Consider the following 16,272-nt stretch of genomic DNA (forward strand, 5'->3'; position numbering starts at 1 on the left):
ATGAAAACACGTCCATCTGACATCCTCATAATGAGTATTTTGTGAAAAACTTACGATACAGGAAGGAGATGGAACTTGTTCTACTGGACAGTTTTCTATTCAATTTAGTAGTAAATGCAGCTTTTCCGACCTAAAGACACAATTTTTATATTGAATACATCAACACATTATTCCAAACTTTTTAAAGTTTTTCACTGTTAAAAATGCTATTCTGTGTTTGATTACAAAAACAAATAAAAAGTTACAACTGTTTGTATAAAAAGGCTGTAAATGAATTAATATTTTGAGCCTCATACATGAATTAATGCACTGATCAAAATGTTTTAAGTAGTTTTGTACAGTTTTTATTGGATTATTGTAATTTTTATACGGATGTTTTAATAGTAAAGAATAAATCATTTCCTGTTATCCGGGGCTTTTCTTTTTTCTCTCTCTCACAGCAAAGTCGTGTCCGCCTCCTCCGGGTTGGAGGGGAAATGCCAGCAGGAGCGTGGGATCACCTCAGGAGTTTTACGTGGGGCAGTCTCTTCCCGTTTCCTGCCCCAAAGGTCAGAAAGTGAGAGGCAGCGGCTCCATCACCTGCAGGCCAGACCAGACCTGGACTTCTGTGGGTTCAGTGTGTGAAAGTGAGTCCAAATATGTTTGTTCTGATGTTGGGTTTACAAAAGATATTCTTTGAAATATAATTGATTCTTACTTAGTGAATGGAATATGGATTTATTAAATATATCCTTCTTGTACTTTTTCAGGCAAAAAAAGACTTTCAATTAGTTATTAATGTGAGAATTGATCATTTTAACAATGAAATTGACACTTTTGTTTGCTATTGTAAAATATATTTATATTCAAACAAAACTGGTTTAAAATGGAAATTATAAAATTAAATGGATAAATAAGGGTCCTATTTAGTAGATTTAGTGATATCCAGCCCTAAATGGTATGAAAAAAATCTCTAATTCCTTTTAGGAACTAAGTTCCTGTTGGCAACTGTTTTTGTGAATTCTGTTGTAACCTTCTTAGTAAACTCTTCTCCTTTCTAGCAGTCGTGTCTCAAATGTTGTGACATGTGTAAACCCTTTCCTCTCACACTTTGCCTCACACTCTTGCACAGTTCGTCTCTTTATCTGCCTGTTTGCTCGATCACCGTTTTCCTCCTCTCTCAGCTGTGTGAGTCTTTAATCCCGACAAACGGACATCAAACACAGTGTGTGTGCCGCCTGCATGCTGCGCTAATGCTGGGCATCTCTGCAGCCTCTATGGCAACCTTTGTCTGATACACTTTTATCTGTTTCAGGTGCAGCAGCGTTAAACATAAAACGCCGCGATTTGCATGACGTGCATGTTAATAAGTACTTTACAGCTTCATATCATCACTGATACGGAATGAAAAATCACAGTTTTCTAGAGAAAAAAGACACCCTTTTATTAAAAAGAATGAGTTATTTCTCATCGCTGTTTAACTGTTTTTAAATTGGATTGTTTAAATTAATGAAAAATCATTTAGAAAATCATAAATACTTAACTTAAATTGCATGTATTTAATTCCTGGCTCTTTAAATCAATTACAAAAAAAGGATCAAACATGACTCGGTGAGTAACTTTTGGGTCGTTCCATCTGGGCTGTTGCATAGGGGTGCCCTGTGGCCCCCCTCTCCATGTGGCCAATGGGGTTGTGCGAGGGGCTGTGTTCCAGTTCGGGGATGTGGCGGTGTATTCGTGCTATGCCGGCTACACCATGGAGGGTGTTGGAAGGAGCAGGTGTCAGGAAAACGGCACCTGGACGCCGCCCCCCACCTGCAGAGGTAGACAGAACAGAGAAGAGACTCCTGCCTGTCCGCGGACTCTTCCTGCTTTCTCTGACCGTCTCTGCGTCAACAAGGGCATGCAGCTTTTTAACTCTCTACTGCTGTTTCTGATCTGTACCGCTTTTGTCCTACAAACAATGGGTTTTCACCTACTTAACGTGTTTTAATATCCACTTTACATGTTAAGATGACATGCAGAAAACAAATCTCAGATAATTATGATCAAATTCTTACCAAAGTTTTCTATTTTTGACAGTTTTGTAATATAAGGCCTTCATCTTTGGACTTTTTGTAGTTTTGACCTTCCTAATAATTTAATAAAACATGAGTTTTTATTTCTACTTTATATGTAGATGCTTTCTTTCATATATATATATATATATATATATATATATATATATATATATATATATATATATCATGTACATTTTTATGTAGCACTTAGCCCCGAATCAAAAAACTTGTCATTTTCTTGGGCATAGTTCCTGCAGAGTGGCAGGGATTCATTTAAAAACTCACCTCTGAGTTGTGGGCAGGACTGTTGGTATGGAGTAACCCCAACACATTTCCCATCATCCATCTTTTTTGCACTCTCCCGTTAACTTGCGTCCCCTTACCCAGGGCTCACATGACAACCATTGTGACTGATGCGATCGCAGGAGGCTTTACGTAACTTGAAACGTACGAGAGGAACCTTTACTGCATACGATCATGACCGACCTTGGCGATTTGGCCTCTCTGGCGCTCCAAATGCGTTTAGTTGGGTTCAAATTTTTACTGCACCTCAGAGCCAAGTCGGAGCACTTTTTGGGAAGTTGGGCTTTTAAATATCTAAACTAGATATCATGTGAGCGAATGTAAAGTGCATCTGGCACCATTTTCAATATAAAACCAATTTTGTTCTATTTTTCTTCTCACACAATACATGAAGTATGAAACTTTGGAATTCAAAGGTGCTGCACCAGAGCCGTAACGGTTGCCGTGTGAGCCCAGGGTTACACCTCAACCTAACATTATCGACAAAACAGAAAAATGGCGAGCGCAGTGGAGTTATCCAGACGTACAGTTATGAGCAAGATGCCGGCTCAGACGAGGAAAACAAAGATGTACACGGATCTATTTATCTACAAGAGGACGCATCAGCAGGAAGGTTGTGACTTGCCGATCGTGAAAAACCAGTCTTCATTGATGCTGTCTATGGCGAATATAGACCACAATGCATTGCGTTTGTATGACTTTTAATGTGAAAAAACTGTATTTACATTATTTTTTTATAAACCATCCAAGTATTTATTATCAGAACAAAGTAGATTCATAACTAGTCTTTATAAAATATTTGTGTACGTTTGGTTTTTCTTTGATAAATTGGTGACGCCATTAAAAAAAAGAAGTCTGCTATTAACTGATGTAACATGATGCTGCATGTTTGCTGTGCTTTGGTTTGACTCCAGATGCAGCCTCTTTACCTCTTTCTATAAGTACTGCACGGAGAGTCTGTAGAGTATAACCCCCTCCTTGCCGTTTTGTTCCCCCTCCCTCAGCTGTTTGCTGGATGCCGTGTCAGAATGGAGGAGTCTGCCAGCGACCCAACGCTTGCACCTGCCAAGAGGGCTGGATGGGTCGGCTCTGTGAGGAGCGTAAGTGTTTCTCAAAGACGAGCTGACAGCGCAAATGAACAAAAATTGCTGCCGCCTGGGAAAAATGTATCTTCTACACATGGACGATTGTTTTTGTTTTTCTTTTTAGTAATACTCAAAATCAGACTAGAAATGTTTGTCCTGTGACAGATTTAAACACAAAAAGATGCTTTCATTGTTTCATTTGAATATGAACTCATTTTTTAAAGATTTTCTATTTCCATTTATGTTTCTAAATGTATGTTATGGGGGGATTTGAATGTATTTTGTAAAAACTATTATTTAAATTGGGTCTCTTCGGGGTAAAAACTGGGAAATCCTGATTCATTGTGTGTCTCTTAAGACCTTTTTGTTGCAAGTCTTATCGATGTCCAAAAACTGATGTTATACATAATACGTTTAAGTTCGAGTTCCATTAGTGTGTGTGAAATTTGCTCCCCGCATTTGACCCAACCCCTGGGGGAGGGGTGAGCTGCAGACACAGCTGTGTTCTGGAACCATTTGGTGGTTCAGCCCCCCCAATTGAACCCCTTAAAACTGACTGTCAAGCAGGGAAGCAATGCGTCTCATTTTATAGGAGTCTTTGGTATGACTCAGCATGGATTTGAACTCACAACACTTTCCCACAAGGCCACTGAGCTGGTTAATGAGCGGTCAAGATGCATGTTGCTGCATTTTAAGTCCATTCACGGCTAAACTTTGTTGTTGGTCCCAAGTATTTAAGGGGTAATTATAAAAACTGGTTACCAATTGGGACAGTAAATATCCATTATCCACACTTATTTACATAGGTGTGTCAAAAGCTGAGAGGGGGATGTTTTAACATATTTTAACCTAGGTCTCCAAGCCCTTCCTCTGGTCTGGGGCATTCTGACACTAAATACAATTAGAGGGGCTAAAGAGAGAATTCTGCATTAACCACAAATATTTCCTCATTCACCAAAATTGTGGCCAAGAAAAAAGTTCAGTTCATTTTGAAATGATAGCTCAAAGTTAGCAGAGTCTTCTTCCTGAATGTGGTTTTGACAACAATGCTGAAGCTGAATTAGCTAGAAGTGAAGAGAAAATGCGGATGAACGTCTCCCGTCTGTTCTCTGACAGCTATCTGCATCCTGCCTTGCCTGAACGGAGGCCGCTGTGTGGCCCCGTACAAGTGCGAGTGTCCTGCGGGATGGACGGGCACGCGCTGTCAAACAGGTGAGTTTCTGCAACAGGTGGCAAGCATTTCTATTTTTAATGTTCATCACTCCAGAATTTGGAGCACGATTATACTTTTCTATAGCTTCATCGTGCCGTGTTAGCACATATACTTCCAGATTTTTTCTTACCATTAAATGTAATTGTTGTGTTCTGATAAATGAGTTCACCAGTACTGGTGTTTTTTATTTATTTATTTTTGTATTCACAGCTGTGTGTTCATCCCCGTGTCTGAATGGAGGCAGATGTGTCCGGCCCAACAGGTGCAGCTGCAGTCCAGGCTGGAGTGGACATGACTGCTCCAGGTGCTCAAGACTCACCTGGAAACTCAATATAACCTTACCATAAGTTTTGGTTCTCCAAGGGCACATATTGTGAAACCTTATCAGATAAGACCATAAAAACAGTCATAAACATGAATGTTTATAAGGATGTAGGATGGATATTAGCTTTAGCTGAGAAGAAAATAGAGAGATCTAAAATATGTATAAAAATTGCAATTTTGAATGTTTTACGAAAGTATTAAAAAATGCTTTCCTTGTGCTATTTTATGGGGTCCAGATGACCCCACCATCAGATTGGTGAGTCACCAGTGAAAGATCCAGAAGACCCCACTTTTAATGTAAACATGCCTCGGATAGCACAAAGGTTACCGTCTATTACCGAATAGATAATAGTTCTATGTTATTTCTCTTGTAACATCCTGGACAGAATTTTGTTCCAACAAAAGTTAAATATATGTATTTATTCCACAGTGAATTGCTTTTTATATCTTACTTTTTCAAATTCTGCTAGTCAACAGATGTAATGTTTGATTTCTTTTTTCCTGCAGGAAGAGGAAATCCGTGTACTATCATTTCTAAGGTTCCAGTCACCTCCATGTGAATCATCTGATGAAGGGATCTCCTGTACAGTATCCAGACTCTTCCAACCATGTCATTTCTCATCAAAGCCAGACCCAGTTTGTAAATTTAAAGCTGTATTTTTTCATATAAAGACTCAACAGTATTAAACATGTGCTGCTATATATACTTGTATGATGTGTAAAAAACTATTGATGTGACCGTTCCAGTGTTTGTGTGTAAACTATTCTCACATTTCTATTAAAGCATTAAATGCTATTAGAGGCGCTTTGGTTAAAAACACGTTTGTATCTGTGTTTGATTCATTTATTAGATCCATACAGAGGTTATACATGTCACACAACATACATCGTTAGTGTAGAAAAAAGAACACACCTGGACTAAAGTAAAGGCAGAACTTAAACTGATCATCTGGGGATTAATGACAAGTTGAAACGTAATAGCAGTTCAACATGAAGTATTACTGTAATTCCTCCTTTGGGTGTGTCATGAGGTGAACTTCAACTGTTTATATGTTATGTGTTTTTTCTGCTCTCTTTATTCGGACTTCTATCTCAGTGCAATCAGCTTCTCCTCCAGGGTTGCAACGTTGGCACCGGAGAAATCATCCACCTGAAGAAAAAAATAAAAAAAATTAAAATATGAGGTTTAATATTAGCAAACAAAAACTAGCAGCTTGATACCACCGGATGGACTTCAGAGCTCCCAGACTAGCTTCAATATTTTAGTCAACCTTAAGCGCTTATCTATCAAAGGAGACGTCGGCGTCTCATTCAGGCCGTGGAGATGACACCATTTTGGGGAATCTTGGTTGGTTGTTTTAAAGAAAAGATGTATCTAACAATTCCTCAAAGCTTTGAATAAGCTTGTGACGCTCGCTATTCCAACCATGAAGTGCATTTAATTTGAGAAGTGTTTCCAATGCAGTTTTGTGAAATATGTGCCAAAAAAAAAAAAACGCCACCTTCAGTCACAAAAAAACTTTTTAGATAAATGAGTTGTTTTTTTCCAAATCATCACAAATCCAATTTGCATAATTTAATTGTTAATAAAAAGACAGCTAGTGAGAAATTGACTCTTAGCGTTGAACAGAGTACTGAACAATGGAGCTCATTTCTGTCAGAGTATCAAATTTCTGTAAGAAAAATAGGCCAATGTAGGGTCATTTTGGGAAAGAAGAAATTATTCCTTCAAGGGACAGCTCTTTTTTTCCCCCTCACTATCTGCTTTTACCCAAGTTCAATTACAGAATTAAACTGCAGAACTGGACGAGTTTCATGGATCCAATTTACAAGAAGCTTTTGTAAACCGGAATAACAAGCAGAGCACTAGAGTTCTGGTTACATGTTTGACAGGAAGAGATTTCTGCTGTTACACATACCTTCTTGCCCCCCTTGTAGAAGTGGAATGTGGGCATGCATTTTATTTCACATTCCCTGCTAATGTCCTGAAAGAGAAAAGAAATGACAGTTTTGCATGAATAAAAACTAATCACACACTTCCCCGTCACTCCTATAAGCATCAAACCAAATTGAAGACTGATTAAAAAAAATGGAAACCTAAAGCTTTCCTTAAACAGAAAAGGAAAGCAAGCGTCTCCCATTAAAAATAATGCTGGTTTGTACTAGCCAAAGAGGAAAACATGCACACTCACATCAGCCTCGTCCACATCCACCTTCAGGAAAATCACGTTATTGTTCTCTGGTTTTTCTGACATTGCCTGCAAAACAATAAATTGTTAAATATACATTCGACTCATCTCAATAGAATAATCAGAGAGTTTTTACTGAAAAAATGGCTGTGGTATGTCTGTATTGTTCCATTTCCTGCAAACAAGCATTTCCTCTCCTTAAAGGAGGGGTGAACCTCAAAGGGTTGCTATGGTAACAAGGTATCTACATATAAACTCAGTTGTCTGAGTTATTCTGACATTTTCCTTTATGATGGGTGATCACCCATTTATTCATATGCTTTCTTTATAGCTTACAGCCCCCAACATTCCCAACCTAACACTGCTCGTGCAGAGCTACAGGTTTGGCCACAAATATGCCATTTTTAAACAAGTATAATTTTCACCTGATCCTGATTCACAGTGATTTAAATAAAAAAAATATTCAAAAAATACAAATTTATGCTTAAATTACTTTACACACGTCCATCATGGGTAAAAAATGCCACAACTTGTTAAAAAAAAGAATACAGTTTTCATCAGAGTGGGTCTTTAAACTCAACCTACCTTGTACAGCGGGGCAATCTGTTTGCAGGGGCCGCACCATGTTGCTGTGAAGTCCACAACCACCAGCTTGTCACCCGACTCTGCCAGGATTTTCTTGAATTCATCCTACAAAGACGCATAGTTACATATTTTTATTTCGAATAAGAAAACTAGAACAAAACTAATTTATATGAATTATTTTCTCCACATATTTCCCCACATAATAACAATGATGTTATCTTACGTTTGGCTAATGATTAGCAGGACAGCCTGAGATAATTCTAGTTAAATCAAAAAGTCTGGATGACCAGCAGTTTCCATGCACGTACAAACAGGCAGAGGCGCCACGAGGCCTGCCGCAAACTGGTCCAAGTGTCGCAAATATGAATTTTACTATTAAAAAATGTACTTTATTGTAGCTTCCTGTTCCCGTAAGCCAATAGCAACCTTTGTTGTGTACCACTTAAAGATGTTTTATCCAGTCAGGAGTAAAACAGGAGCGTTTCCTTAAAAAGTGTAACCCAGGCAACGTGTTTGCGCGGCCACAAGACAGCAAAGTCCGCCCGCGAGCATGATGGGTAGTTAACAAAATAAGGATGGGATCAAACCATTGATAAAAACGTTAACAATGCAGCGTTTTTCAGTGGGAGTCATTCCGCCAACAAATATAAACAAAAAAAGAGACAGAATAAATTATTTTTTAATAAAATTAGTTAATGAGAGGAGCTTGCTGAGAACAACCGCGCGGCCATCCCGCTTAAAAACGTCAACCATTAAATAAAGTAGTACAACAAAATCTAAAACACACGTTATATTGAATTTTTTAGAGCTACTTACGAGCTGGTCCACTTCACGGATCATTCTTGTAGCTTTGTAGACGCAAACTCCCACAGAATGTAAGACACAGGGGCTTTGCAAAGACCACACTTTCTGTCAAGACGATGATGAGCTGCTCTATTTATGACAGCGTATCAAGCTAACACATCGCAGCGCGAGAACTAATGGCGGAAATAACAAAATAAAAGCCCTTTTAGCAAATCATTTATTTAAAGAAAAACTGCTATTTTTACTTGATTGTGGCCATGATTGTGCACAGCATACATCTGAATTCGCATTGTATTCGCAAATATTTTATATTAGTGGAAAAACGTCAAATTCCCTGAAAATGTATTTTATTTTGAAAATTACTACTAGCAGAGTCATTTACTTCCCCAAGTTCTACAAATATTGTAGTTCTTCATGGAGAAAAGCTAGTCAGTGATTTTGAGGTACGAACACAAACACACACACACACACACACACACACACACCCACCCACCCCCACACACACACCAATACAAATAACATAAAATTATAAATTAAATCCCTTAAGGCTTATTTGTTGTTTCATAGTTTTTTTCTAAAATAATTAAAACACTTTGCGAAACGAACCTACTACCGAAATAGCGTACTTTGTTTTAATTACAATATAAATTTTTTGCAAAAAATAAAGTAAATATATATATTATTACTTTTTTTTTACTTTATTCACCGCTTGAGCAGACTGTCGAATCACAATGACTTGGCAAATTTCTGTACTACCGTAATCATCGGTCAATGCATGATTTCTGCTGCCGCCGTATTTCCTTGTAGAGCTGTTTTTTAAATAACTTTATTGAAAAGGGCAAGTATACAATGGACAAAATAACAAACAACATAAAGATTAATCATACAAAAATAAGCAAAGAGCCACAAACATCAATAGTTTTAAGAGTCTTTCTGTAAGAAGAGTGTGATATTGATTTTACATAAATCTCCAAGAAAATATAGATAAATATGGTGTTTTTAATTGAATTTATACATATGAATGTGGAATTTTGTTAGAAGAATAAACAAAATGATTATAAAAAAGATATTGCTATGTTTTTTAGAGTAAAAAAAGTATTACATTTTCTAAACGTAAAGAGAAATTATTAAAGATATGGTCAATAATAAAGCCAATAAACTTTACAAATGTTATTCAGATGTAAGCAAATGGCAGCATACATTAAACTGGTTATCCCTTCACCTTTGCTAATTAGTACTTTTCCTCTTAAAAATAAGTCCCTCCTTTGTAGCACCCCTGCGCTGGTCTCATTACGTCATTGCATTTACAAAAACAACTTCTTTTTTTTTTTTAGCTTTTTACAATTTTTTGTATGTTTTATCTGCTTATCGTGTACAAATCAAGTTAGAGAAAAACATTAATCAGAAAATGACCGTGCAATAACAAAATTGGAGGAGTGGAAAAAGTAAAAGAAAAAAAATGTCAGGACAAGAAACCCTTTAAAATAATATTAATTTTGCAATACTTCCACATTATTGCTTGTTCATGTTTGAAATAATATATGACATAGTCAGAGAAGTATTTTAAAAACATGACTAAATAATCCAACAAGTATTTAAATAAAAAAAACACTAAAGAACTCCTACTTAATTTAAAGCTCAGCAGCTATTATAAGATTTAAAAAGTGTCCTTTAGTTAATTAAATAAAATATTAACTGCAAAGCAAAGATGTATTAATCCAATCAGTCATTCAAATCAGATGCAAATTCCAATCAGTTATGGAATGCATACAAGACCAGAAAGAAGGACTTAAACAAAAACGTTATTTTGGCATAAATACAAAAGATCTGGGTACAATTTTAACTATTTAGCTATAAAACAACATCGGATTGATTGTATTCATTCAGATAGAACTGTGTCACGGTTGTCAGAAAACATTTTTATTTGCCTATATCATGGAAAGCAGAACAACCTTTGTAAACTACTAAATAAAAACAAACAAAGCTCTATTCTATTGAAAAATACTGATATATCTAAAAGTAAATTTGTTCAAAATTAAGATTAACTCAATAAACACTGAAAAGACCATACTTAGTACAGTTATTGTTTAGATCATCCTTTATTCATTGAGTAAAGATCTTCATCAGTAATCCATCAGACAGCAACGATGGCTTTCCCTATGTTGTCTCCTCTCAGCATCCCCATGAAAGCTGCTGGCATGGTTTCAATTTCTTTGGTGACGTGCTCCCGACACTGCAGTTTACCCTGTGTATTTAGAATTAGAAGCACTGACACAGAAATCTTTCAATTCCTGACTCCATATTACCTGTTTAAACCACGCCATCAGCCTCTTGAGGCTTTCAGGATGTTTGTGCGTCCACCTGCTCTGCAGGAAACCCTCCATCTTCAGCTGCTTAATGATCACGGTCAGGTGGGGGTACGGCTCTAACAAACACAAACTCTAGTCAGGAGAACTGCTGCTCTCTGGCTCATCTGCAATGCAATAGGGCCCTCTAGTGGAGTACAGGGTTACTGCAAGTTTAGAAAAACTCCAAATCAGAAAGATTGGAGAAAAATGCAGACCGGTCTGAGGTGTGACGTCATTGTACTCAGTGTAGTTATCACAGCAATTGATCTACTGTACAGTACAATTCAGATAAAAAAGTGCTCCATTTAGCTTGAGGTAAGGAGGGTAAGATTATTGGTGGGAAAAGAAAAGTTGTATCAACACACTGCATACAAAGTATAGACACAAGAAAAAATGCACAATTTTAGGACAAAGGTGCAACACTGTGCAGATGAAAATACAGTACATAAGGTACTGTGGGGGATAATAACCCCCATGTCCATCCAAAACACTCCTATCAGGCAAGATGGGAGGTGGGTTTCTTTGGCAACCAGTGTCTTACCTTTCTTTGTAGCAGAACATTTTTTCACCAGAGTCAATGTGTCCTCGATTCCAGGTTAAAAAGATATTTGAGAAAAGAGACTAAAAATGGGACCCGATGCACCTCTGCTTGACACTCAGCAGCTATGGGGTCTGGGGGGTTGAACACCACATGGTTCCTGGGTGTAGTTATGTTCTGAGCTCACCACTCCCTCCAGGGAATGGATCATATGCAGAAAACACATGTCACACATCCAGGAGTGTGACAACTAGACTTTACCTTTATTCGCATGACAGATCTATGTTTTAGTGCAAAACATCCAACCATAAAGAGTGCCCCTATGACAAGTTAAATTTTGTTTTAATTATTTTTGTGGTTTCATATAGTAGTATCATTTCAAAGAGGATCAAAGGTCAAACAAATCGTGAGTTTTTGTTCGTGTTCAGGAGGTCAAATTTTTGATTTAAAGATGGTGCTTTGTCCACAAGATTAAAGATCTAGGAATTAAGGAGACCATAACAATAGACTAAAAATTGATTGAGTTTTAAGGTTTTATTTTTTGTTACCAAATATAAGCGAAACAGAAGGAGGGGAGGTAAGTATTGAAATTGCTAAACAAACAAAAAAAAAAGTCTCATTGACTTTCCTGCAAAAATGAATCAAAAACACACGGTAGCCACCTATTGAACATCACATCAACTTACTAGTGACGTGTTGTAATACTCTGTTGATACTAATGGGCCCAAAATGTGCCAAGAAAATATCCCCCTCACCATTACACCACCACCACCAGCCTGAACCGTTGATATAAGCCAGGATGGATCCATGCTTTCATGTTGTTGATGCTAAATTCTGACTCTAGCATCTGAATGTTGCAGCAGAAATGGAGTATCATCACACCAGACAACGTTTTTCCAATCTTCTATGGTCCAATTCTGGTTAATCTGTGATAATTGTAGTCTCAGTTTTCTGTTCTTAGCTGACAGGAGTTGTTCTGCTGCTGTAGTCCATCTGCCTCAAGGTTAGATGTGTTGTATGTTTTGTTCAGAGATGTTCTTCTGCAGATCTCGACTGTAAACAGTGTTATGTGAGTTACTGTCGTCTTTGTATCAGCTGGCACCAGACTGACCATTCTCCTCTGACCTCAACAATCTGTGTGTTTGCGTGTATACTAATATACTACTATATGTTTTGCATACTTCTTCATCTTGCTGAAAGTTTTATTCACTATATTTCTGAAAAATGTCAAATTCACACCAACTAATACCTTTTGTGACCAGGAGATGTCCCACTAGAGCAAATAAAGCTTTAACAATCTGCGCTGGAGTGAATCCATTGGATGATTCAATTCATGAAGTTTCATCTGTCCATCACTACAGCTTATCTAGTGTTGATAACGAAAGTTACTCTCTGTAGAATGTACGAGCCCTCCCGTCTTACCAGTCCACAAACCTCCCACACGCTCCACACTGCCAACAACAACAGAAAGTCGTCTTTTGATGAGACAGGATGCCTTTTCAGTGAGTATCAGGATGTGATCAGGTGGCAGATAATAGGACCTGATTTTATCAGCTTAGGGCTCGTGAAGAAGCAGTGTCACAGGTTGTAGGACAGGTGCATATTCTTTAGCTGTCAACACATCCACTCACACAGCACAGCTAAAGCTTAAGTAGAAAAAACTCTAAAGACAGAAAGAAAAGGCTTGGTTAGATGGTCTTTTTGTTTCATGGGATTCTGGGACCTGGCAATATCACCTCTACCAGGTATTTCTGTACCTCCTGGATGGTATCAGCTGTGGTACTTTTGGTCTACCTGTCCTCTTTGATATCAAGATGTTGCCAACAAACCTGCCTGTTTACTAGATTTTACTTTTACCAAAAGTAAAAAGCAATAAATTGTTTTTTAGCACACTAGTTCATAACAAATACAAACAGATAATACATACCAAAAGTGGGTGCAGACAGCTGTTGTGAATGTTGATTGATTAATTAATTTTGTTTATTTCAAGCATTAATTGTAGACAATACAAAGAATAAAATCATACAGATTTATCTAACATTCAGACTGTCAAACCGACGGTTCTGGCTAGGCCTCATTTGTGCCTCTGTGGAAGCCTGATGTCTAAAAATGTAAAGAAATGTGAAGTATAAATAAATGGAAATTAAATATAAATAAAGCTACTATGAGCAAATTGTAGAATGGCTGTATATTTGAGTTTTTCTGGTGAATCTGGGACTTCATTGTCATGCCTGGTCCTATATTGCCTAAACATTCATCTTATAAATATAGAATGATCATTACCTCAACAAAAACAAAACACTCCATTCAACAAATGTTAAAAAAAGAGAACAATGTTAGTGTTTGCTCTGCTTCTGATTTTATCCAAGCCAACAGTTGAAAAGCGTTAGCTCCAATGTTTTCTTTCCCTTGTGAGCTGCCAAATATGTTTGACCAAAGTGAAACCTGGCTGCAATCTTTATTTTCTCTCAGTTGTCACGAAAGCCAACAGCAGCAGGAAGATTCAGTTGAATGAATATTTCACATTCTTCAGAGCAGGATCTACAGCAACAAAGTTCATGGATGTCCAGAGGGCAGGAGCTGAAATGTTATGATACAAGTTATTGATGTTGCTACGTTCATACTGATTGTGTTTTACCCGTCAAAATCACATCAGATGCCTGTCTTTTCAGGCAGTGAGTTTGCTGCTCGTCGACGCTTGTCTGAAGATGTGTTCATCAAGCTGCATTCACACTGTGTGCATGTGGTGCATTTAAGAGGGGACCAAGGCGTACCAAGGGACCCTACTTACATTACATTACCTAAACCCATCCAAATGATCAGAATCAGGTGTCCTAATCAGTTGGCCCGGCCACAGGTGTGCACAATCCATCACTCAGACATGCAGACTATTTTTACAAACATTTGTGAAAGAAGGTTCCGCTCTCAGGAGCTCAGTGGATTCTAGTGTGGAACTGTCATTGAATGCCACCTGTGCAACAAATCCTGTTGTGAAATTTCCTAAATATTCCACAGTCAACTGTCAGTGCTATCATAACAAAATGGAAGAGTTTGGGAACAACAACTCAGCAATAAAGTGATAGGACATGTAGACTAACAGAGAGAGGTCAGCTGAAGCTCATAGTGCAAAGAGGTCTCCAACCTCCTGCACAGTCAGTTGCTACAGCTCTCCAAACCTCATGTGATCTTCAGATTAGCCCAATTTACTAGTGATGTGTTGTAATACTCTGTTGGTACTAATGGGCCCAAAATGTGCCAAGAAAATATCCCCCTCACCATTACACCACCACCACCAGCCTGAACCGTTCATATAAGCCAGGATGGATCCATGCTTTCATGTTGTTGATGCTAAATTCTGACTCTAGCATCTGAATGTTGCAGCAGAAATGGAGTATCATCACACCAGACAACGTTTTTCCAATCTTCTATTGTCCAATTTTGGTTAATCTATGATAATTGTAGTCTCAGTTTTCTGTTCTTAGCTGACAGGAGTTGTTCTGCTGCTGTAGTCCATCTGCCTCAAGGTTAGATGTGTTGTATGTTCAGAGATGTTCTTCTGCAGATCTCGACTGTAAACAGTGTTATGTGAGTTACTGTCGTCTTTCTATCAGCTGGAACCAGACTGACCATTCTCCTCTGACCTCTGACATCAACAATCTGTGTGTTTGCATGTATATTAATATACTACTATATGTTTTGCATACTTCTTCATCTTGCTGACAGTTTTATTCACTATATTTCTGAAAAATGTTTCCATTTTCAAATTCACACCAACTAATACCTTTTGCGACCAGGAGATATCCCACTAGAGCAAATAATGCTTCAACATTGTTTCCCCTGGAGTAAATTCATTGGATAAGTCAATTCATCATATTTCATCTGTCCATCTCTACAGCTTATCTAGTGTTGATAACGAAAGTTACTCTCTGTAGAATGTACGAGCCCTCCCATCTTACCAGTCCACAAACCTCCCACACGCTCCACACTGCCAACAACAACAGAAAGTCGTGTTATGATGAGACAGGATGCCTTTTCAGTGAGTATCAGGATGAGATCAGGTGGCAGATAATAGGACCTGATTTTATCAGCTTAGGGCTCGTGAAGAAGCAGTGTCAAAGGTTGTAGAACAGAACCTTAGCACCAGCCTGAGCTTTTTTTATTTTATTTGAAATTTCGGCCCATCAGCAGTCTCTGTAGGCCTGACACATCCACCTCTCACATCCAGGTACACCTGTACATTCACACAAATAAATCACTTGTACTTCACCACGCTATAGTAATGTGTCTGGCAACACTGATTTGTTGATGCATAGATGCAGCTCATGAAGAAAAACCTCATGTCAGTGCACGTATCACAGTGTGAAAGTCATGTGACCGATACAGGACCAGTTTCGGATTGACACATGGAAGCGTATTTGTTTTGGATCTTTTATGGATCATCTGTGGTTCATTGACAATAAAACAACGAAAAAAATGCATCATAATGTGAAATCTAACTGAATGTGATGTTAATCAGGATGTTTGTAGACTGGGATTTTTAATATAGAATGTTGAAATTTTAAAAAAAAGTTTGTCCAGTGTTTTAAAATTCAGTCTATTACGTCTTTTTTATGCAAAAAATAATCATCTTTTTTTTATGCATATTTTTTTAGCTGTCAACACATTCACTCACACAGTGGCCAGCATACTCACCGGACATGTCACCCATTAAGCATGTTTGGGATGTGCTTGACCGGCGCATACGACAGCGTGTACCAGTTCCCACTAATATTCACACAGCCATTGAAGAGGCATTGACCAACATTCCACAATCGACAATCTGATAAACTATGCAAAGAAGATGT

At 37.9% G+C, this 16,272-nt stretch overlaps 2 protein-coding genes and 1 long non-coding RNA gene across 7 annotated transcripts in view; 1 reads left to right on the top strand and 2 right to left on the bottom strand.

Annotated features, from left to right (window-relative positions):
- svep1 (sushi, von Willebrand factor type A, EGF and pentraxin domain containing 1) overlaps nt 1-5,782 on the top strand; it is an 82,518-nt gene extending 76,736 nt beyond the window's left edge. For 3 of the 4 annotated variants that reach the window (XM_024287532.1, XM_024287531.2, XM_024287534.2), the window contains 6 exons: nt 441-626; nt 1,632-1,802; nt 3,347-3,442; nt 4,544-4,639; nt 4,851-4,944; nt 5,472-5,782. In XM_024287532.1, the coding sequence (XP_024143300.1) occupies nt 441-626; nt 1,632-1,802; nt 3,347-3,442; nt 4,544-4,639; nt 4,851-4,944; nt 5,472-5,502 (674 nt within the window). In that variant the 3' untranslated portion in view covers nt 5,503-5,782. The remainder of the gene's footprint in view (nt 1-440; nt 627-1,631; nt 1,803-3,346; nt 3,443-4,543; nt 4,640-4,850; nt 4,945-5,471) is intronic. The other variant, XM_024287533.2, reaches the window with a different exon arrangement.
- A 12-nt stretch (nt 5,783-5,794) lies between these two features.
- Nucleotides 5,795-8,716, bottom strand: LOC112155709 (thioredoxin). The gene is made up of 5 exons (XM_024287535.2): nt 8,555-8,716; nt 7,739-7,843; nt 7,157-7,222; nt 6,884-6,949; nt 5,795-6,114 (listed from the first exon to the last, which is right to left on the bottom strand). Exons 1-5 carry the CDS (start codon nt 8,576-8,578, stop codon nt 6,052-6,054), a joined length of 324 nt encoding a protein of 107 aa, XP_024143303.1. The 5' UTR covers nt 8,579-8,716; the 3' UTR covers nt 5,795-6,051.
- A 1,585-nt stretch (nt 8,717-10,301) lies between these two features.
- Nucleotides 10,302-11,557, bottom strand: LOC112156411. Of its 2 annotated transcripts, none has more exons than XR_002920959.2 (3): nt 11,432-11,557; nt 10,849-10,967; nt 10,302-10,787 (listed from the first exon to the last, which is right to left on the bottom strand). It is a non-coding gene; the product is annotated as an uncharacterized LOC112156411 (long non-coding RNA). The 2 variants fall into 2 exon arrangements; XR_002920960.2 differs by lacking the exon at nt 11,432-11,557 and adding an exon at nt 11,106-11,131.
- Between the last annotated feature and the right edge of the window lie 4,715 nt (nt 11,558-16,272).

This window comes from Oryzias melastigma, linkage group LG18 (assembly GCF_002922805.2).
Source record: "Oryzias melastigma strain HK-1 linkage group LG18, ASM292280v2, whole genome shotgun sequence".
Classification (NCBI taxonomy): Eukaryota; Metazoa; Chordata; class Actinopteri; order Beloniformes; family Adrianichthyidae; genus Oryzias; species Oryzias melastigma.